Raw genomic sequence first — 23,364 nt, 5'->3', positions numbered from 1 at the left:
AGATAATACAAGAGACCATAGAGTACTGAGGAGACTAGAAACTACAGCAGACCATAGAGTACTGAAGACCCTAGATACAACAGGAGACCATAGAGTACTGAAGAGACTATATACAACAGGAGACCATAGAGTACTGAAGAGACTAGATACAAAAGGAGACCATAGAGTACTGAGGAGACTAGATAATACAAGACACCATAGATTAAACTGAGGAAACTAGAAACTACAGGAGACCAAAGAGTACTGAAGAGACTAGATACAACAGGAGACCATAGAGTACTGAAGAGACTAGATACAACAGGAGGCCATAGAGTACTGAAGAGACTAGATACAACACGAGACCATAGAGTACTGAGGAGACTAGAAACTACAGGAGACCATAGAGTACTAAAGAGACCAGATAATACAAGAGACCATAGAAAACTGAGGAGACTAGAAACTACAGGAGACCATAGGGTACTGAGGAGACTAGACACTACAGGAGACCATAGGGTACTGAGGAGACTAGATACTACAGGAGACCATAGGGTACTGAGGAGACTAGATACTACAGGAGACCATAGAGTACTAAGGAGACTAGAAACTACAGGAGACCATAGAGTGCTGAGGAGTCTAGATACTACAGGAGACCATAGATTACTGAGGAGACTGGAAACTACAGGAGACCATAGAGTACTGAGGTGACTAGAAACTACAGGAGACCATAGAGTACTGGGGAGACTAGATACTACAGGAGACCATAGAGTACTGAGGAGACTAGATACTACAGGAGACCATAGAGTACCGAGGAGACTAGAAACTACAGGAGACCATAAAGTACCGAGGAGACTAGAAAGCACAGGAGACGATAGAGTACTGAGAAAATTAGAAACCACAGAAGACCATAGAGTACTAAAAAGACTTGAAAAACCTAAGGACTGAGGAACTTGAAGCAAACGGAGTAGACAGTTAAAAGTAACGAGGAACTAGAAACCACATGGTGAACAGGAAACAAAGTAGAAACCAGGAGCACCTGCTTTCCATAGCGTCAATCTCAATGGATCTGTTTAGATATATAATTGCAAGGGAGAGGGGGACTTTGCCAGGTGGGGAGAAGGGCGGGAGACCTAGTTTTGAATATGGTGTTCTGTGCATCTATCCTTGTGAAACCCAACATAGCCTTGCTCGACCTTGAGCTTGGTTTCCGTCCGTTGTTGAGTGTTGGTCGTGAAGCTTCCTAAAATCTCAACAACCAAGATAAAATGCATAATACATACGCTTCATGTGGTTTATCAGCGGTCATAGGTTTAGTTATCCAACATCTGTCTCTAATTATTTAACGGTCTATGACTTAACCGTTTTAAAACTAAAACTCATTTCTGAAACCGGAAGAATTGTTTTCAAGGTTGGGAAAGATATAGGAACTGTGCTGCGCACAGTTTCAGTTTGAAGTTTGCAGAGCGCAGTGTTGCCTGGTGCGCAGTCAACCATAGTAGTCGGATACTAGTAGAACACAGATATACACAGTTGTCTAGTCTAATACTAGAGCAGAGAGGATTCTTTTAATAACAATCTTTCCTTATAAGCTTGTTTTCAAATAATGAAGATGTTAATTTTTAAAGTAAAAATAGTGAAAAAATGTAGTGAACTTGACATATCAAGTTTGGCATTAAGGCGTGAGTAAACATAAAAAATAAACGGCATCATATTGGTGAGGCACATACTAAAAATGGGTGAGGGTGGGGAAGGTGGAATGACTGCAGAAATGATTCAACGCGTAAGAGATTAGATGATTTGTGTTGTATGTATTGTATAAGTTAATGTGAGTGTCACAGAAGTCAAGGCTGAATCTAATAAAAGCTTGATTCCAAGATTCTCAAGTTTAAATCATGAAAACATAAAAACATTTTCCGCTGAACAGAAATTCACTTTCTTAACACACTTAAATCATTTTTATCAACAAAAAAAAAGTACGCTTTTCCAAGGGTGGATATAGGGGTGAGCCATGAAGCAAAGGTTTGCACCAAGGAGCTACGGAAAATGAAGTAACGTCTGAGTTGGCTCACCCCTAGTAAATTCCTGTATCCATACAACACATAACCTGTAAGTTTCATTAAAATAATGTACCATGATTTTAAGTCGGAGCAGATGGGGGGGGGGGTGCCGAAGAGTGTCAAACAAGTATCAACGAATTACACGTGAAAATATTTAAAGAAAGTTTATCTCATAAAAATACTGGATTAAAAGCTAAAACTAATTTTCAAGTTTAATAAGAAATACCGCACTAGAAAGTTCAATGATAAAGGGATTAGATAAAATAAAAAGATTCAACCTTTAAAGATAGAAATATTATCTTAGATAAAGAGAACTGTAATAGAGAGCAAGCAGGAGATTAGAGAAGAAGTAAAATGTCAAGGGTTGAGAAAAGGTTATATAAAACCGTATGCTCTATAGGGTACAGACAGTATTAACAGTATCGCTCAATCCTGATCAAATCCTTGAATCTTTTCAAAGGAACTGATTACTTGCCAAAGTCGATAATTCTCTAAACCCTATATCTTTTCAACCTGATGATATGATAAAGTCTTTCATATTTCAAACTAACTCTATTTAATCCAGCAGATTTATTATTTGAAATAACAAAGGGAACAGATTTAATGAAAAACGACATAGTTGAATCAATTCTCTTTGAACTTGAACCTACTCACACAAGAATAGTAGTTCAATTATTTTACACTAGCCAGTAAATTTGATCCGAGGTTGAAAAAATTAAAGTTTTAGAAAGTTGAAAAAAAATCGGTTCATTTATGTTTAACTTGTAAATCATACAGTGAAACCCTTAATAACGAATTCATTGAAAAATTGTCAAGACGACATTTGATAAATTCTTCCGATGTATTTGTTATAAAGGGTTTCACTGTAGAAGGAAATTTTAAACTGAAACCAGTCGAGAAGAACAAAATAAAATTCATCCTTGAGTAGTTCTTCTTTTTCCGGAATCCTGGTTCGACCCACCTTATTTCAGATTCTTGGAATAGTTCCGACTCCTCCAGATTATTTTAGTAGTTCTTTCGGAGTTCACAGATCTATTTTTATTACCCCATTATCTCTTATTCTGATTTCTTTAAACGAAGAGTACTCCAGATTCAGGGTTCTAGGAGGAGTTCACGGTCTTGAGAGAGTTTCCTTTATCTTGAGTTTTTTAATTAAATCAATTCTTTAAATATGAATTTTTCTTTCCGATTCTTCTTCTTCTGGGGACTGGGATCAGTTCTTCTAATTTTAGAATTGTTAAGTTTTTTTACCTATTTTTAAATTATCTTTTCAGTTTCTACTTGGTGATGTTATCTAACGACCTTGCATCTTGATTTTGTATCTTTACGCTTGGAATCTAGATATTTCCTCTTTGATTCTCCATCTTTCCATCTAGTTTTGTTTCTCTGTATTTCCTTCTAGTTCTTAATTCTTTATCCTCTATATCTCCGTTCTCTTATCTGATTTTATCAACACAAAAATACCATTAAACGACGACCTGAAAATCTTGTAATGGAACGCTTCAAAGGTTGAAAATGGTTCTCTACTCTTATTAGTTTTTTTTAATGGATAACCAATAAGGTTGGCAATGGCAGTTCAGTTTTCTCTGAAGTTTTAACACTTTTGAGTATTCTTATACTTTGGTTTTTATCCTGTTTTCTAAACATCTTAGGTCCTTGAATCATATCCTGTATTCTCGGTTCATGTTAATCGTTGATAAAGTAATATCCTTATTTTGTAATCCTAATTCATGTTTATTGTTTTCCAGTTTTATTCCTGTTTTTAATCTTAATCTTTTCTATTTATCTTGTACCTTGCATGCGAATACTTGAGGAAGTTACATGTATAATTACACAATTTGCCTTTAACTCTGAAAACCACAATTAAAAGATATTTCCCACGTTATTTTGTAAAGTTATATAATATGCATTTTACATATGATTAAGACACAGTAAAAAATCAATGATAATTTTTCTAAAAAATAGTAAATAATAATTTTAATATTTTCAGAAAAATGTCGTGATTTGTTCAAGTATTATCTTGTAGTCCAATGGTTTAAAGTTGGTGGAGAAGAGAGACCACCAATAGTGCAGAATATGGCTGGAATTACGGAGGAGCTGGGGGACCCGGCCATACAGGGCACTACAGGTAGATAATTAGATAATATTAATAATAATAATAAAAATAATAATAATAATTATAATAATAATAATTATAATAGTAATAATAATAATAAAAATAATGATAATAATAATAATGATAATAATAACAATAATAACACTAACTGCAGCTGAGACCTTCCACCTGGCATATTCTATTATGGATTCCTCCCGTGTCTCAACCTTCTTCATCTCCATCCTTCTCATCGTGTACGGATCCTTCCGATCCATCTCTATGGAGGAGGGGAAGGGGGTGGGGGAGGACGGAGAGGATGAGAAGAGAAGGGAGCAGAGCGTGACCACTCTGGACTCCCTGCAGGCAATGTGTCTCCCCCTGGGAGCTTCAGTTTCTCTTCTCATCATGTTTTTCTTCTTCGACTCCATGCAGGTAAACAATCTCCACGCCAAGGATTTATGAAAGGAGGAGGGCGACCATAGGGGCTACCCCCCCCCCTCTGAAAATTGAAAACCATGTTTTCTAGGAGATTAAGCCCCAGTCCACCCCCCCCCATATACTCAAGCGGTAAAACGGGGGTTGCTTCAATGTTTTTAATTTTTGGCAAGCAATTCTTGAAGGGTGATTTTAAAGAAAACAAGATAAAAATGAAAAAGATAATATGGTTAGCATAATAAATGTCCTCCGTTGTCTCAACACCCTAAAATCCAAAAACTTTTCCATTTAATCATATTTTGTAGTACGGTATGATTCTTTTCAAACTTGAAGTTAAATGTCATGATAATACAAGATAATCATTTATCAACCATCTCTCTAAAACAAGGGCTTAAATGTAAGGGCAAGGGCGTATTAAGGATTTAGTCTATGAAGGGTCAACAATTCTCCCCCTCCATACTAGAAAATATGGAGTTCCAGGGGACGCAAACTTTTTCATAGCGTCCTTAAGTTTTTTATAGCAACTGTTATTTTATTTGTTGTTTGCTGTCTGCACAGCTGTTATAGCAATTGTTATTTTAGTTGTTGTTTGCTGTCTGCACAGCTGTTATAGCAACTGTTATTTTAGTTGTTGTTTGCTGTCTGCACAGCTGTTATAGCAACTGTTATTTTAGTTGTTGTTTGCTGTCTGCACAGCTGTTGTAGCAACTGTTATTTTAGTTGTTGTTTGCTGTCTGCACAGCTGTTATAGCAACTGTTGCCCTGGCGTTCCTTCTTCTGCCGATGTGTCAGTATCTGGTGAGACCGTGCTCAGCAGGTTGGTTCTTCAATCTTATTATTTAATCTATCTCGGGAACCCAGCTCTTCCTGGAAACTAAGTTTTCCCAAATAGATTGTTAAGTAGTATTTGTACACTCTCAGTACAGCTGTATTCTTACATCACAAGTGTCAACTTGCAGTATTGTATCCGACATAATTAATAATAATAGTGATAATTTTAGAATAAAGAGCTTATCTGACAGTGAAAAAAGGTGCAATTTTATGTGTTATATATTTTCTGTTTTTACACTTTTTTATTTAATCTTGAAAAACATGTCAAATAATGCGAGAAAATTTCGTTTTCTTTGTTATATTTGACACTTGTGACGTCGTGTATAATTGATCCATTTCTCTGTTGCCACCCATAGTACTTTATAATCTATTTGAGTTCTCCCAAAAAAGTCAATTGTGATCTTAACCATATTTGGAAAAGATACAAACTGTGAGTTGAGGATATATATATTTTGATACAAATATTATCATCATCTGTCCAATTTTCCCAATAAAACTATACTCAACAATCTAACATAATTCTGTTCTTCTACCGAGTTTCCAATTCAACATTTGAGGCAAATTCCAAGCTAGTTATTAGTTATCCACAAAGGATGAACCTTTTAGGTCGACCTAGCTCCGAACTCCTTGGTTACAATGTGAACAAAGGCTGTAAAAATTTCGAACAGTCGTCTTCTGAAGCCTCTTCCTTTGATGGGTACTGGGTAACCCCATGTATAATGTATGAAGATACTTAAATATTGAAATTGCTACGATAAACGTGGGAATTAATTGACGACTTTCGAGTATTTTAAGTCGTCTTAGATTTTTACAATTTTTGTGAGGGAACATTATTCTTATTAGCATTATGCTTTAACAATTATCTCAAAAAATCAAGAATCTTTGTGGGGGGCCACCTTATTCAATAATAGAGTTTGGTCTTGTATATTGTCACAGATTATTCAATTATATAATTAATACTATTTTATCTTGGTTTTTAATGTATGGAAATATGAAGATGAAAATGTTAAATTAATTCAGGAAAGGGAAAGATCTCGCTGGGTATGTGCGGCAGATTCTCCCTGGCAGAGTTGGTTTCGGTAACCATCTCCGTTGGAGTTGTGTGCGTCTGGGTCCTCACAGGGCACTGGGCTCTCATGGACTTCCTCGGGATGGGTCTCTGCGTAGCCTTCATTGCGTTTGTGCGGCTGCCAAGCTTGAAGGTGTCCACCCTGCTCCTCACCGGACTTTTGCTCTACGACGTTTTCTGGGTCTTCTTCTCACAGGTTTAAAGAAACAAATACTTGATGCGTTTTTAATATTACTTTTTAACTCCTTCCTTGAAATACAGCTCGAGTTGAAAACTAATAAATGAAGCAAGTAAATTAGAATGTGTTTTTTTTACCATGAGATTTCTGAATTATACAGTTAAAAAAGAGTTCTAATTGTCATGTTTCGTGGGACACCCTTTTGTTCAACTACTTCTTAATCATTTATAAATAAACTGGGATTTTTGACACAAACTCAAATTTTATAACCCTTAAATTTTATAACCCCTATATCTTTGCAACCCAATGTCGTAGATCTTTGATATTCCAACTATGAATTCTTTTAGATCAAATAATCTAAGTTTGAAATATTAAAGGTTTACACCATAAGGTTGCAAAGACACAGTGATTCGAACATTTGAGTCAAATATAATTTTTTTTAAGTCATGTAAATGTTGTTATTGACTTAACATGTTTTTTAGTACGTATTCAGCGCCAACGTGATGGTTAAAGTAGCCACGAGGCCAGCAGAGAACCCAATGGGAATAGTTGCGCGCAAGCTCTCCCTTGGCGGAAGCATGGCTCGCAATGCCCCACGACTATCTCTACCCGGAAAACTGGTTTTCCCTTCAACACACAATGTTGGTCACTTCAGCATGCTTGGCCTGGGAGATATTGTAATGCCAGGGCTTCTTCTTTGCTTTGTCATGAGGTAATATTTTAGTTTTACTAAAAGTTTGGTATCATGAGTTTGGAGTATAAAATATTCAATAAACATCTCTCTCAAGAATAAAAATAGATGTTTTATGTAAAATAGAAATTTAGAAAATGTTTTAATAAAGGGTTTTAAGAAATAAGAGGGGGAAAATGTTAAACAAATTCCATTTTAAAGAAATGGATACTTAATGGATATAAATTTTTAACTTTTTCTAAAGTTAGATGTGATATTATAGATAAAAGGCTTTCAAGAATCATTAAGAATTTAATATGTTTTTTCCCAGTTGTTTATTTTTAACACTTAAATTCACAACAGCGTTTAAAATTATACAGCAAAATAACAAAATGAACTACCATCTAAAGAAAAGGGTAACTTTAAAAAGCAAAAAAAGCAGTTTACCAATATCTAGAAGTTAAACTAATTTCAATTTAGGTATGATGCGTATAAGAAGGCTCAGGCTGCCAAGTTAGCTGAGAATGGCATTCCTCTACCCTCACACTGGAATAGACTTTCCTACTTCCACTGCTCTCTCTTCGGATACTTCCTTGGGCTCCTCACTGCAACCATCTCTAGTGAGGTAGAAAAGAGATATTTGTATTTTTGGTTTGGATATTTACTCCAAAAAAATATCAACGATTATAAAAAGACAAAAGTCTTAACTTTTATCAATAATCGCTTCTGGATGTAATTCGATTTCGGTTTCAAGCTAAGATAAGAAAAATATTTTGATTCCAGGTTTATTTAAATTTTATAGATCCCTAAATACCTAAGCAAAACCTACAGTTTCCAGACCCGCAGCAGGTTTTACATGTTCTGCCGTTGCCAGACCGATAAGGCTGGTAAAACATTGTACAATTTCAAGACCCACGCATACTGTTCAACATATTCTTTAGTACAGGGTTACCCACAAAGGATGAGGCTGTAAAGACGACTAGAAACACATTAAATATGACTAACCCTTGTTTAAACTTAGTCTTCTGCTTTAAATATAGTATTTTATTTGTTAATATAATGATTTGGCAAAGAAACAGATAGTATAAAATCACTAGTCGTCTCTGAAGTCTCATCCTCTGTATCCCAAGCACATGGTTTAGCATATCCTGCAGTTTCCAGCCATATGCAGAAGGTTTATTACCAGGTTTATGAGAATTTACAATTTCAATGCTTCTTCTACAACTAGTTTAGAACTTAAAATTTCCAGACTCATGCTGCTGGTCAAGAACTTGTGTTTTCTTAGGCTTATCTTTCACTCTTGCTGATGACACCAACCCATTTCAGACCATATTGTTTTAAAAGCATTGATTCTCAAGATATCATTAAGCAACCATTGTTGCTGGGTTTTAATTAAATTTAGTTTTATTATCCAATATTATGTTTTAAAAACAACATAATTCAGGTATTCAAAGCAGCTCAGCCTGCCCTGCTCTACCTTGTTCCATTTACACTTCTCCCTCTACTAACCATGGCTTGGCTGAAGGTAGTCAAATATTTTTCAAGTATTTTTCAATTAAAAAAAATAGAATTAGAATTAATAAAATGTAATTTCAGGGAGATCTGAGATCCATGTGGTCCGAACCGTTCGCGACTCAGCCACCAAGCAAATTCCAAACAATCTGAATTTCATCTTGTAATCAAACATATTCATCCTACCAAACTCATCTAGTTTTTCTAAATCCTTCACACCAAGAATCAATTCTGTTTATTTAATATTCATCTCCTTCCATTCGTTACGAGACAAAAGCATAGGAGATCTAGATTTTCAGTTCTTAAAAGGTTATCATAACAACTAGATTTAGTCTGTTCAAAGTATTATTCAGATCTAAGCCTCCAAGGCCAGATTATGATACATAAAATTGAAGTAAATTTAACGTGATTCTGTTCAGCACTGTAATACTCCGAAAATGAGACGAATGTACCCAGTATAAAATCAATATTTAGTCATAAATTAATAGAAACCCTTGATATTTGATGAACAAGTACTTCGGTTTAAAATTATGTTCGTTCGCAACTGTTTAAGCAATGTCTCTCTAGTCTATGAAATCCTGCAGGATGCTTATTACTTATCCTAACCATCTTGAAATACTTGTTTATTTCAAGTTTATTGTTCGTTCTAGTTCGTTCCCACCCGTTCATCTTCAAGAAGGGCATTAAGTGTGTTGTTGGCTGTGCTGTGAATGGAATAATTCTCAATTATAATAGTTATTTACATTTTAATTACCATATGATTTGTGTGCATAATATTGTTGTACTTAGTACATAACATAGTTGTACCGTGTACGTGTTCCTAATCCTGTAGTGAATTGAATGTGTTTGTTGTATGTTTACATAATACTAGTTAATTTGTATCATGTGTTATTTAAGTATTGTAAAAACGTAAATTCTAATTTTGCCAAATATCAAATATTAATTTTAAAAATGATATTAACCACGTGATTATTAAGTTAACATTACATTCTGATAAAAGCTTTTTTTACATTCTCATTCTTATCAAGAAAACTCCATTCCATTTATTAGATCGAAATTATGAAAAGTCAATTTGTAAAATTATTTTAAAAAGAAATTAGGGATTAATTTTTTGTTTAAATTCTATTTCAATTTATGATACAGTGAAATCAAATAAATAGCGATATAGTTATCGTCTTTGTTATTTCGTAAGAGAAGAGACTCCACCAAGAACTTTGTAATCGATATCTTTGGAAATCTAATCTAATCATTTCCAGAGCTATATCAGTTGAAACACTTACCAACCTTAGCTGCATTTCTGATAAAGGAAGAACGAAGACGACAATGTTTCTTCTGAATATTGGTTGTCGTTTTATCAAGGCGAAACAAATTTAAATTCTATTAATGATTGTAAACCTTATCTAGAGTGACAAATAAAAGGATTAATAATATAAAATTAAATAATGAAAAAATAAAACAGAAATCCGCATTGAGCTTTTTATGCTCTTTTCATCAAGATTTAATGTGATGTTAATGAATTCCCATTCGTAGGAAGGTATTTAATGTGAATAATGCCTGACAAAAGACCCTTAAAATAATGTATACAACCCCTTTAATACTTTATATAACAACAATAAGAAGTTGAGAGTTGCATAGTTGCATAAATGATGTGGAAACTATCCGCCAAGATCCTGTTGTATAATTATTATCAGCAAAAACAAATGTTAAATGTAAAACTTCTGCACCCCAGTAATTCTGTAGATTTAAGATTTAAAAATAAATTTATAGAAATCACAGTTTTTATTCATTAAGATTTACAGGAAATACAATTTAGCACGATTAATTTTAAGAAACGTACCCTTCTAAACTGTACACTGTACGGCACAGGTGCAGTGCAAAGAACATAATGTACAGGTACTGAGATAGTGAGATAACTTCGACTAGAAATTACTCGATCGGTAAATGCTGCGGAATTATTGACTTTAGATGTTGCTGGATTTAAATATAATCTTCGACAAAACAAATACTTTGTAACATAAAAATAATCACGTTTTCATTTAGTTTTCATAAATGAAGTATTTTCAAATGCTTAACAATAAATAAATATCTGGTTTTTCATGATTTCTTTTTTCACATTTCACTTTTTAATTTCCGTCTCCCCTTTCAGTTCTACCTTCTCCTCTTGGAGTTGGAGTTCCATCTCCTCCTTTTCTATCTCCATGTCCATATCTTGCACCTTTAACTCCTGAAGAGAAGGAACAAAGTCCTCGTCCTCGTCCGTATCATCTATTGACTCCTCTTCGTCCTCAAATTCGTCTTCGTAATCCATTTCGAGTTTAATTTTCTTATCAGCGTTAACCTTAACAAATGTTCATAAATAAAGTATTTACATAAAAGATATAATCGTTTGAACTGTTCTCCCCCTGTCCTAGAAGTCTAATTATCATCATTCTTCTCCTTTTTGGGGTTGTAGTCTTCATCATCGTCAGAATCATCTACAGGTTCAAAGTCATCAGAATCATCGATAAAGTCACTTTCGTATTTATCTTCATCCTTCTTCTTCTGACGAAGCGCATCAACCTTGAATTTTATTATATACAGGGTGTCTCAAAAAAAACTGTGCAGTAGGGGTATCAGTAACTGAAGAAACAATCTTCGTTCAATTTTTACGATCAAGGTGTCATTCGAAAGCTCTATATTTCAGTTATTTCATGATGTAAAATTTTTCTTTCTAGGCCTCATACTTTTTTTGTTACAACCAATTATTTGAGCATAAGTCGAAAATCGATTTCCCGGATTTTTCAAATTTTTGATTTTTCATGTCTCATTTTCATTCGTTCATAAAGTATGGAAAAATTTAAAGATTTTCGAAATTTTTTTTTTAAATCATAAGCTGTTAGTCTTAGGTTTCATTTTTAACTAGAATTTTGGATCAGCGATTATTACTTTTGAAGCTAGAGCAATCTAAGAATAGAAATATGCATTGAAAAAAAAACGAAAAGAAAGCTACGGGTACCTCCGTACGAACCTTGCCCAGACCAAAAAAATAATTTTTTTTTAAATTTTCTTTTTGAAATCAGTTGGTACAATCCACAGCTCGCTATTTCAATCAAATTTTTTTTATCTAACCCACCAGGGTACAAAAATAAAACATTTTTTTCTGAATCTGAAATTACAAAAAAAAAACTTTTAAAAAGTCATCACTTTAATTAATAATATTTTTACTTTAGAAATGATGTTCACGCTTTCATTTGTTATTAGTCCATTTATATGATAGGTTCAAGGTATTAGGTAGTTAAATAGGCCAAAAATGTTGTAAATTTTTTTCAGGGGCCTTCTAAGGGACTGTTCACGCAACAAAAAAATAACACATTCTCAAATGTAAACTTATGTCTTTGAGAGCACAAGCCGTCCAAGGTATCGTTTTATAGGTAAAAGCATATGCATGTTTCAACAATGATATTGGTTTTTGAAAAAATTTACCACCGAGGTCATTATCCGCAAATTTGATTTCTAAGGGGTCATTTTAGGAGGTCAAATTATTTTAATAGCACACAAATATCGTCATGGGTGTCTAAACAGGGGTAAACGCCCATGGTAAGTCCATTTTCAATCTTTTTTTTCGAAAATTTAACTCCCGAGGCCACAACTGCCCATTTTGACCTCCAAGTGGTCATTTTGGAGGCCATATTATATCAATAGAGCACTCATACCGTCATGGGTACCGAAATAGGGGCACATCCACATGGTGAATTCATTCTTACTATTCTTATGTCATTAACATTTCCGTCTACGGCACTTTTGACCTCCCCCCCCCAACCCGCTGTTTTTGCTAATCTTCAACCTGCAAATTAATTGATCAATTATAGTTTACAAATCTCATTTATGTGCTTTGAGAATGTTTTTATTGAATAATTTTGTTGATATTTTTCCACTTGGATCCGCATATTGAATAACACAAATATACAAGTAAGATTCAAAGATTTAGATAAACTATTGCTAAAATGGTAAATGGGTGTCATTGTGCAAACAAGGCAAGGATTACATAAAACAGGCCGATCTCTGCTACACTAAGGTCGGCAAATATTTCTTTAATCTAAACCATTCCCACACAAAATACAGTTTTGGTATCTTTCCTTTCAGCAACGAATAGACAGACACAAGCCCTGTCATAATTTTGCTATTCTAATATATTATTTTCTATTCTTTAGAGAGAATTTACTATTCACCTTTGCTCTGCGTTTAGGCTGCGGAACTCGGGTATGTTTATAATTCTTCTTATGCTCCGGGTTCTTCCTATAGCAGGCGGTTCCGTGCTCACATTCAGGTCTGGAATCATCCTCATCAGTATCTTCATCCTTAGATTGAAAATCTGAATCTCCGGGATGACTGTACTCCTTGAAATGACTGGGATTTTTCCTGTAGCAGCTAGCTCCATGTCTACAGGGCCGTTTTCCTTTAACAAAATGAAGAAGTTTTATTAAAAAATAATGTTAAATTCATTAAATCTCAGCAATATTTATACACTTACTGTTGTTTGGTTTAGGTTTAGGTTTTGGTTTGGCAGGTTTCTCCTCATCACTGTCCTCTAGGTCTGAAGGAGTAATAACAACAGGAAACTTGGAACCACTCGGCTTAGAATCTTCTCCATCAGACTCATCCTTAGATTTATGGCCATCGGACTCATCGGAACCTTTTGGAGATCTAGCTCCGGGTGGGGTTGTAGAACCACTTTTTTTCTTTGGAGGGGTGGTTTTGAGCTTTCTCGCTGAATCTGGGGAGATTGGTTTCTGTAAAGTATTATGCTCATCCTTCCTTCCGGATACTTTACGATGTTTAGGCTTAGTTCCAGTTTCCCTCTGGTTTTTAGGATGTTTAGGCTTGGTTCCGACATTATGATGGGCATTGGGAGAAACTCCCCCCTCTCCAGAGCCTGACGACTTTTTACTCGTAAAACTTTTTCCAGGGGATTTAGAAGATTTCCAGTCTCCAGAGCTGTCAGCACCTTCTATAACATAAGAAAATATATCTATATATGGGGGGGGGGGGCATAAAACGTATTACTCTCCTGGAAATTTAAACAGTGTGTAAACATAACTTAGCATTGTCCTAGGAGACTGATTTTTTGCATGCGAACTAAAAATTATATAAATTACATACATTTTTTGGTTTCAAACGGATCTGAGCAATAGTGCGCGTGCGCGCGCTCTTTGTGAAAAAAATACGACATTTTTTTAACAGTAGATCAATCTTAACTTCATTTATTGCAATTGAACATTTATCCTGATACTCTTAAACAAATATGCTCTCAAAAAATTCACCTCCAAAGCCTTAAATGTCCGCGCGCGCGCAATAGGAGAAAATATCTTTTAATACGTATGTGTTAAGCTTGGCCTAAGTCAGACTAAAAGTAGCATGAGATACATCAAACTATAGCAAAATTAGGACAAGGAATTCATTTTCGAGGTCAAAATAGACATTGGACCGGCGCGTTTGTAGCCAGCAGTTACATTATGGTTCATCTTAGAACAGATTTTACATGTTGTATGTCGATTAATAGGTAATTGGGCACGAGGAATTCATTTCTGAGGTCAACCTAAATATTGGAGCATTCTGACCGGCGCGCTAGTAGCCGGCAGTTACATATGGGTCATCTTAGCACAGATTTTAAATGTTTTATGTTTATTAATGGGTAATTGGGCACGAGGATTCCATTTCTTAGGTAAAAACTTTTGTAAGACCTCTCTGATCGACGCGCTAGCAGCCAGCAGTCACCTTCTGGGTCATTTCATGCCCCCCCCCCTAGCTTGTCTGTCTGTTTTTTATTTTTGAAAATTTTGAAAATGCGCGAAAAAGTATTATGAAATCCGCAAACTTTTTTTGTTTTTGTTTTACACGTACAAAGAGAAGATGCTCACAGATAAATCCATCGTTAAAAGTTGAAATAGAAGATGGGCGCGAAGCGCCCTAAAAGCCCATTTAGTATATATATAAATTTAGCTTGTTTGGGTGGGTGTTTGTTTGTTTGTTTCCAATAAACGTCAAAACGGCTGTACCGATCAGGCCAAATTTTGTTTGGGACCTCACGTGGCCCCAGAGGGTTTATGAATGATCAAAATTTCACATATTTGTCTCCATCAAAATTCGATTTTCATTAAATTTTTGAAAATTTTGAAAATCCATTAAATTTTGATAAAATCCGCGAACTTTTTCTTGTTTTGTTTTACGATGTACACAAAGAGAACATGTTCACAATTAAAATAGAAGATGGGACCTCACATGACCCCGAGGAAGGTTTATGGATGGTCAAAATTTCAAAAATTTGCCTCCAACAAAGTTAAATTTTCCTTAAATTTTGTAAATCCACGACATTTTTTTGTCTAATAATGTATACAAAGAGAAAATGTTCGCAATTGAAATAGAAGATGAGCCTAGTAAATATAAAATAGTGTTAAGAACTCAAAATAAAAATGAGATCAGCGAAGAAAAGCTACCTGAGCCTTTCTTGTTTTTGAGCATCCAGTCTGGAAGCCTTCTTCGCGGTTTCTTATTAGATCCCGACTCTACACCTGTAGCTACCGGAGCAGGTTTAGACGGTTTCTTGTTAGATCCTGACTCAACACCCGTAGCTACCGGAGCAGGTTTAGACGGTTTCTTGTTAGATCCTGACTCTACACCTGTAGCTACCGGAGCAGGTTTAGACGGTTTCTTGTTTTCCTTTTCATCCTCTTGCGGCTCCACTTTCCGTTTCTCTTTCTCCGCCTCCGGTTTGTGGTTAGGTTTGATCTCATTTAACTTTGATCCATGTGCATTCGCGTTATCTTTCTCCGACTGTGGTTTGGATTTCACTGAATGGCCTTCTTGATTTTGTGTAGATTTCTCTGATAAAGATTCTACTGTCTCCGATTTTGGTTGAATTTTTGTTGGTTTTTCAGGTTCTGGATCATACTTTTCCTGTCTGGATTCAGGTGAAGATTTCTCCTTCTCAGATTCTCCTCGGAGATGATTCTGTGATTCTGGTTTAGCATCTTGAGATGGATCCGAGTCAGGTCTACTCTTTTTCAACTTTGGAGATGGCGGAATTTCCACCAAAGATTCTGATTTCAAAGGTTTACTCTGATCTGATATTGCTTCCGCTCTAGACTTCTCAGGAGAACTTGGAGCTGACATTTTCTGATCAGTTTCGTTGTCTGACTCGTCTGTTAGAAGATCAAGACTGTAATGGAACTTATCCTCGCAGAACTTGATGACGTCTCCATCCTTGATCTCGTTCTCCTGATCCTTAGAAACCTCGACCTCAGACCCACCTGTAACTACCTTCACAGGGTTCCTATAAAGGGCAATAATATGATACATTTCCTATTTAAATTCATAAGTATTTTTTCTTCTCAACTTAAATAGCCGGGTATAAGATAGATTTCTTCACAATTTAAACTTAATAATTCCAGCAAAGTTAAAATCTAATTTTCACCTAAATATTTGGCTTTTTTATTTTATATGTATTGAGGTTAAACCCCTTCTTGCTTACACATACATTCATCTTAATTATAAAGGGATTATTAAAATGTATTTTTAGATCTTTTTTTTGGAATTCTGCATGAAGGACAGATTTTTGGACAATTCTGTTCAAAAATAAGTTTGATCATGTTTAAGGTGAAAAATGACAGCTAAATATTAAATTTTAATGCTACTAAGCAGCTGAACTCTGTTCAAGACTTGAAGATTTTTTAGCGTTACATTTTATTTTACCTGTGTAAGCATTTTAGAACCAGTTTCCCATCCTTTAGATTAACCGACACATGCTTCCTGTTATCAGAAAATCATTTTATCTTAATAACTTAATTACTAAATTTTTCCTCGATAAATATATCCAACTTGTAAATAAATTATACATCTATTTATACTCTGCTTGTCTGTCCTTTTGTATCTTATAAACGTTAAAACGGCTCAACCGATCGACCAAATTTTTTTTGTGGAAACTCACATGACCCCAAGAAAGGTTTAAGTATGGTTAGAACTGAAATAAATTGCCTTAAAACAAAATTTGAATTTTCAAAATCTACGAAAAAAATAGATAAATCAGCGAATGTTTTATTATTTTTTATTTTACCAATGAGAATAGAAAAATTGGTATAATTTCATTTCTTCAAATGGAGCTGTTATGCATGCAGAGTGCTTGTAGATCAGCAAAAAACTAGAACTAAGGGCGCTATTTACGCCTACTTAATTTAAGAAATTCTAATAATACATTGAGATTTCCTGCCTGGATATACTGGTAGCATCTATCCTAAGGGTTGGACCCCGACCTAGTAGAACACCATCCTTTCCAACATCCAGGGGAACATCGTCACCTCCTGACTCATCTAATTGATGGAGCACAACACGCATTCTTGATCTGAAACACAATCATATGCATAAAGATATTATAAACAAAAATAGAATTTCTCAAAAAAACATGGTAACAAGAAAATCAGAATAAAGTTCATTAGTTTTTGTAAAATTAACTAACTCAAATCAACTGTTAAAATCAACATTTTTTTTTTATAATCATTAGAAAATTTATAAACAAGGGGTTAATTTTTTATGATTAAGATCTATTCACTTAACCAAGTCCAGTAAATACAAAATAAAACAATGAAAGATGTTTTAAGAGAATTAAAATAACAAAAAACATTCTTATAAAACAATAAAGCTATATATATTTTTTTCATTTTCATAACTCTTTTCTTCTTTTATAAATTGTGAACTTGCAGAAGCCATAAATATTTTACAATCTAATTGATTTAAAACTTAAACTGCAAAGGTTCATCTGTCAATAAAAACATTTTTATTAAAAATTTTCAAATTATCAATTAAGTCATAAGTACGGATTAGTGCTTTTTGATGAAACTACCAAATAAGCTCCAACCTCTCTGTAGGGAGTTGATGAAAGATGCAGACATTGGGCGTTTGATTCAAGAGAATTGACAAAATTACTATTTGGGAAATTGCTTTTATGAAATAGTTGAAATTGCATGCCCTAGCTAAATTACACCTTGACATATTCTAATTCTAGTTATAAATTAAATACAAATAAAATTTACGGTACAAAAAAAATCAACTCTAAATTAGGTTTTATATTTAGATCTTAAGTTTTATAATCAGATCTACATTCAGATCTCAGGTTTACGAGAATGCTTGAGTTTTTTCAGATGCTCCGGGTTTTTCCTGTAGCAGAGAACACCGAACTCGCACTCTGGCCTGGAGTTTAAAGCTGCAGTATCCGTGAGATAATAATCGTGATCTCCAGGATGACTAAAAACCAGGCTATGGGGAAAATATCCGCATTTGCAGTTTTTTCCGAACTGACAAACTTCTACTCAACTGTGAATAGATATTTTGCAATTAACATAACTTTTTAGAGTTTTTAAGAACATGAACAGATTTTCATTAAAAGAATGTCTAATGTTATAAAAAATCCTAAATGCAATGCAATGAATAAAAATTATCGTTGATTACTGAAAGTCGACGAAAATGTACAAAAAATAATTTGTTCTGCATTATTTCTTATAGGGAGTGACCGGTAATGTATGGCAGTTGAACTGAGAATGTAGTGTTGAGAAGATATTTGTTTGAATTCATTTGAGACATATAAAACGTTTTAAATGATTTCTAAAAAATTTCTCCACAATACGACATTCTCAGTACCATACATTGCCGGTCACTCCCTTTCATGAAAAAATGATTTTAGTTAAAATAGCTCAACTAATAGGAACAGACTGAAAAAGGTAGAACACATTTAGTAAATTTCAGGGTTAAAGGTGTATGATGTTAGTTATAGGAGAAAGAAATAAAATTCAAACAATTTAATGCTGCGTAAATTAAAAAGTGTGAATGTACCTATATGAAAAAAATGACTTGATTTTAACTAGAATATATGGAGATTCGTTTAGATACACATCTTACCCGGATTCTCCAAATTCTCCCTTCCAGTCTTGATTCCAGTCTTGACAGTGAACAGAGACATCACAGATTGTGTTATAAAGCTTATTGGACTTCTCTGAACAGAGTTATTTATAGAACCTCTCATCTGGTAACATGGAAATTTTTCCTCCACTGCCTCAACTGCCGGTTCTATTTCGTCAGGTCGTAACTTCCATCTGCCTTTCTTTGTTTTAGTTCTTTGCACCAACTTTCCTGAGAGTTGATTTGTTAGGCCTTGGTTAATATATGGGCCACTCTGCAAGCTGGGATTATTAGATATCTGGGGAGAGTTTGGACTAGGTTGAACCGATACCGGAGAAATGTTTGAACAAGGTTTAGCAGGTATCGTAGAACTGCTTAAACCAGGTTTAACACGTGACAGGGAACTCCTTGAACTAAGTTGAACCGATACCAGAGAAATGTTTGAACAAGGTTTAGCAGGTATCGTAGAACTGCTTAAACCAGGTTTAACACGTGACAGGGAACTGCTAGAACTAAGTTGAACCGATACCGGAGAACTGTTTGAACATGGTTTAGCAGGTTTCGTAGAACTATTTAAACCAGGTTTAACACATGACTGGGAACTGCTTGAACTAAGTTGAACCGATACCGGAGAACTGTTTAAACAAGGTTTAGCAGGTTTCGTAAAACTGTTTAAACCAGGTTTAACACGTAACAGGGAACTCCTTGAACTAGGTTGAACCGATACCAGAGAAATGTTTGAACAAGGTTTAGCAGGTATCGTAGAACTGCTTAAACCAGTATCTTCATCCTTTGATTGATAATCTGAATCTTCCGGATGACTGTACTCCTTGAAATGACTGGGATTTTCCCGGTAGCAGCTAGCTCCGTGTCTACAGGGTCCTTTTCCTTAAACAAAATGAAGAAGTGTTACTAAAATATAATAATAACATTAGCTTCAAAGTCGTTAAAATCTTAGCAGTATTTATAAACTTACTGTTGTTTGGTTTTGGTTTAGGTTTTGGTTTGGCAGGTTTCTCCTCATCAATGTCCTCTAGGTCTCCGGGATGACTGTACTCCTTGAAATGACTTGGATTTTTCCTGTAGCAGCTACTTCCGTGTCTACAGGGTAGTTTTCCTTAAACAAAATTAAGAAGTGTTACTAAAATATAATAATATTAGCTTTAAAGTCATTAAAATCTTAGCAATATTTATAAACTTACTGTTGTTTGGTTTAGGTTTAGGTTTTGGTTTGGCAGGTTTCTCCTCTTCACTGTCCTCTATGTCTGAAGGAGTAATAAAAAGAAACTTTAAAACACTGTGTTTAGAATCTTCTCCGTCAGACTCATCCTTAGATTTGTGGCCATCGGACTCATCGGAACCTTTTGGAGATTTAGTTTCGGGTGGGGTTGTAGAACCACTTTTTTTCTTTGGAGGGGTGGTTTTGAGCTTTCTCGCTGAATCTGGGGAGATTGGTTTCTGTAAAGTATTATGCTCATCCTTCCTTCCGGATACTTTACGATGTTTAGGCTTAGTTCCAGTTTCCCTCTGGTTTTTAGGATGTTTAGGATGTTTAGGGGTGGTTTTAAGTTTTCTCACTGAATCTGATCCTGACTCTACACCCGTAGCTACCGGAGCAGGTTTAGACGGTTTCTTGTTAGATCCTGACTCAACACCCGTAGCTACCGGAGCAGGTTTAGACGGTTTCTTGTTAGATCCTGACTCAACACCCGTAGCTACCGGAGCAGGTTTAGACGGTTTCTTGTTAGATCCTGACTCTACACCTGTAGCTACCGGAGCAGGTTTAGACGGTTTCTTGTTTTCCTTTTCATCCTCTTGCGGCTCCACTTTCCGTTTCTCTTTCTCCGCCTCCGGTTTGTGGTTAGGTTTGATCTCATTTAACTTTGATCCATGTGCATTCGCGTTATCTTTCTCCGACTGTGGTTTGGATTTCACTGAATGGCCTTCTTGATTTTGTGTAGATTTCTCTGATAAAGATTCTACTGTCTCCGATTTTGGTTGAATTTTTGTTGGTTTTTCAGGTTCTGGATCATACTTTTCCTGTCTGGATTCAGGTGAAGATTTCTCCTTCTCAGATTCTCCTCTGAGATGATTCTGTGATTCTGGTTTAGCATCTTGAGATGGATCCGAGTCAGGTCTACTCTTTTTCAACTTTGGAGATGGCGGAATTTCCACCAAAGATTCTGATTTCAAAGGTTTACTCTGATCTGATATTGCTTCTGCTCTAGACTTCTCAGGAGAACTTGGAGCTGACATTTTCTGATCAGTCTCGTTGTCTGACTCGTCTGTTAGAAGATCAAGACTGTAATGGAACTTATCCTCGCAGAACTTGATGACGTCTCCATCCTTGATCTCGTTCTCCTGATCCTTAGAAACCTCAACCTCAGACCCACCTGTTACCACCTTTACAGGGTTCCTATAAAGGGCAATGGTATATTTCCATTTTTAATTTAAAGTATTCTTAGTAAAGATAGTTATCTTCACAACTCAAACTTGATAATTTCAACAAAGTTCAATTTTCTTCTAAATATTTGGTTTTTTATTTATTTGATATATATTGAGGTTTAACCCCTCCTTGCTTACGTTACGTACATTCATCTTAATTATAAAGGAATCTTAACAATTATATTTTTAGATCTTTTCTTTGAAATTTTGCATGAAGGACAGATTTTTGGACAATTTTGTTTTTAATATATAGGTTTGATCAAGTTTAAGGTGCAAAATTACCATCAAATATTAAATTTTAATGGAACTGAGCAGCTGAACTCTTCAAGACTTGAAGATTTTTTAGCGTTACATTTTATTTTACCTGTGTAAGCGTTTTAGAACCAGTTCCCCATCCTTTAAATTAACCGACACATGCTTAGTTTCCAATGATAATCTTTGATTTAAATGGTTGGTTGGATCAGGCTGAACATTTCTCTGTGGGTTGGTGGACTCGGGGTGAAAATTTGTCGACGGGTTGATAGGAAAGAAGTGGACATATCTTTGCGGGTTGGTAGGAAAGTGTTGAACATTACTCCGCGGGTAGTTAGTATTAGAGTAAACATTACTTTGGTGGTTGGTAGACTCAGAGAGACAATTTGTTGACAGGTTGATAGGAAAGGGGTGGAAATTTCTGAACTGGTTAGTTGGATGAAGGTAGACATTTCTTAGCGGGCTAGTAGGATTGGTGTAAACATTACTCCGCTGGTTGGTAGGATTAGAGTAAACATTACTCAGCTGGTTGGTAGGATTAGAGTAAACATTACTCAGCTGGTTGGTAGAATTAGAGTGAACATTGCTCAGCTGGTTGGTAGGATTATGGTGAACATTACTCAGCTGGTTGGTAGAATTAGAGTAAACATTACTCAGCTGGTTGGTAGGATTAAGGTGAAAATTACTAAGCTGGTTGGTAGAATTAAAGTGAACATTACTCAGCTGGTTGGTAGGATTAGAGTTAACATTTCTCAGTGGATCGGTAGGATTAGAGTGAACATTACTCAGTGGATTAGTAAGATTAGGGTGAACATATCTTCGATTAGAAATTGTTGAGAGTGAGGAATGATTCTGAAATTTGTTCCGGATCTGATTATCAGGAATCTCCGGAGAGCTTGGTTTATCTTGAAATTTCTCCAAGGAATAGAAATTTTGCAGAGTAACATGCTTACCTTCAGGTAAACCTTTCCCTTGTTTCATCAATTCTTTTATTTTATCAGGTGATACGGGTCTAACAAACAGAATCTTTTTAGGCTTCCCATCTGCTTCAACCTCCTCCGGGGTTTTTACTTTTTTCCTGATATCAAGATTTTCAGAAGCACTGCTAGGATTATCCCGTAGTTTACGGAGAGAGTCCGGAGAGACGGGACGAACGGAGATTAGCTTTTCCATTTTCTCAGTTCAACATTCACCTGCAGATATAAAAATTGATATACAAGGAAGAAGAAAAGCTTAAATAAATTTGAAAAAGATGATTCGCGACAGGTTTTTCTCAACCCAACCGTACCCTTGTGCGGTAAAAGGACGATATGCTCTTTTCCCATACTGCATCCTTTGAAAGGAAACCCGTTTGAGTCCAAATTGAGTTATCCGTTAATTTATTTCAGAATGTTTATCAGTCGAATCGATATTGAATTTGGAAATGTTGAAATAGTAGTAGGTCTCAAAAAGACAACTGCAGGAAACGAATATTAATAGAGAAAACAAATTGGCTCGGTAAAAAGAACAGTTTTTAGCCTTGATAAATATTTATATGTTGATAAAATTAACATTACGCAGGTTGAGAATATCTCTAGATATCCTAATCATTATTTTCTTTTTTTGTCGACTTTTTATATTTATTTGACCCTTGTCATATTGCATAGAAATAACTCGAAAGTTCTTTAGATTGATTTCCTAGAAATGAAAGGTTCACTTGTCGTTGGATCACATGTCGTTGAATCACTTGTCGTTGAATCACTTGTCGTTGGATCACATGTCGTTGAATCACTTGTCGTTGGATCACATGTCGTTGGATCACTTGTCGTTGGATCACATGTCGTTGGATCACTTGTCGTTGGATCACATGTCACAAGATCAAATGTTGTATCACCGTAGAAAGTATTAAATATTGATCCACTGAATTTTTTACAGTTTTGT

The 23,364-nt window shown here is 35.1% G+C and overlaps 2 protein-coding genes across 17 annotated transcripts in view; one reads left to right on the top strand and one right to left on the bottom strand.

Moving 5' to 3' along the window:
* Nucleotides 1-10,596, top strand: part of LOC111708429 (signal peptide peptidase-like 3) — an 18,005-nt gene extending 7,409 nt beyond the window's left edge. Inside the window, exons 3-10 of the mRNA XM_023481807.1 lie at nt 4,022-4,161; nt 4,304-4,560; nt 5,284-5,380; nt 6,415-6,659; nt 7,124-7,353; nt 7,792-7,936; nt 8,756-8,836; nt 8,908-10,596. Of these exons, the coding sequence (XP_023337575.1) occupies nt 4,110-4,161; nt 4,304-4,560; nt 5,284-5,380; nt 6,415-6,659; nt 7,124-7,353; nt 7,792-7,936; nt 8,756-8,836; nt 8,908-8,976 (1,176 nt within the window). The 5' untranslated portion in view covers nt 4,022-4,109 and the 3' untranslated portion in view covers nt 8,977-10,596. The remainder of the gene's footprint in view (nt 1-4,021; nt 4,162-4,303; nt 4,561-5,283; nt 5,381-6,414; nt 6,660-7,123; nt 7,354-7,791; nt 7,937-8,755; nt 8,837-8,907) is intronic.
* Nucleotides 10,580-23,364, bottom strand: LOC111708425 (aprataxin and PNK-like factor). Of its 16 annotated transcripts, XM_023481805.1 has the most exons (7): nt 17,066-17,221; nt 16,552-16,608; nt 15,426-16,132; nt 15,297-15,371; nt 13,334-13,810; nt 13,032-13,258; nt 10,584-11,161 (listed from the first exon to the last, which is right to left on the bottom strand). In XM_023481805.1, the coding sequence occupies exons 1-7, from the start codon at nt 17,188-17,190 to the stop codon at nt 10,940-10,942; spliced, it is 1,890 nt and encodes a 629-aa protein (XP_023337573.1). In that variant the 5' UTR covers nt 17,191-17,221; the 3' UTR covers nt 10,584-10,939. The 16 variants fall into 16 exon arrangements, with proteins under 16 accessions (XP_023337570.1, XP_023337573.1, XP_023337566.1 ...); XM_023481798.1 differs by lacking the exons at nt 15,426-16,132; nt 16,552-16,608; nt 17,066-17,221 and adding exons at nt 20,349-21,163; nt 21,557-23,320; XM_023481800.1 differs by lacking the exons at nt 15,426-16,132; nt 16,552-16,608; nt 17,066-17,221 and adding exons at nt 20,403-21,163; nt 21,557-23,320.

This window comes from Eurytemora carolleeae, unplaced genomic scaffold (genome assembly GCF_000591075.1).
Source record: "Eurytemora carolleeae unplaced genomic scaffold, Eaff_2.0 scaffold733, whole genome shotgun sequence".
NCBI classification, from domain to species: domain Eukaryota; kingdom Metazoa; phylum Arthropoda; class Copepoda; order Calanoida; family Temoridae; genus Eurytemora; species Eurytemora carolleeae.
Note: the sequence above shows the minus strand (reverse complement) of the source record. Positions and strands in the feature narration are given on the sequence as shown.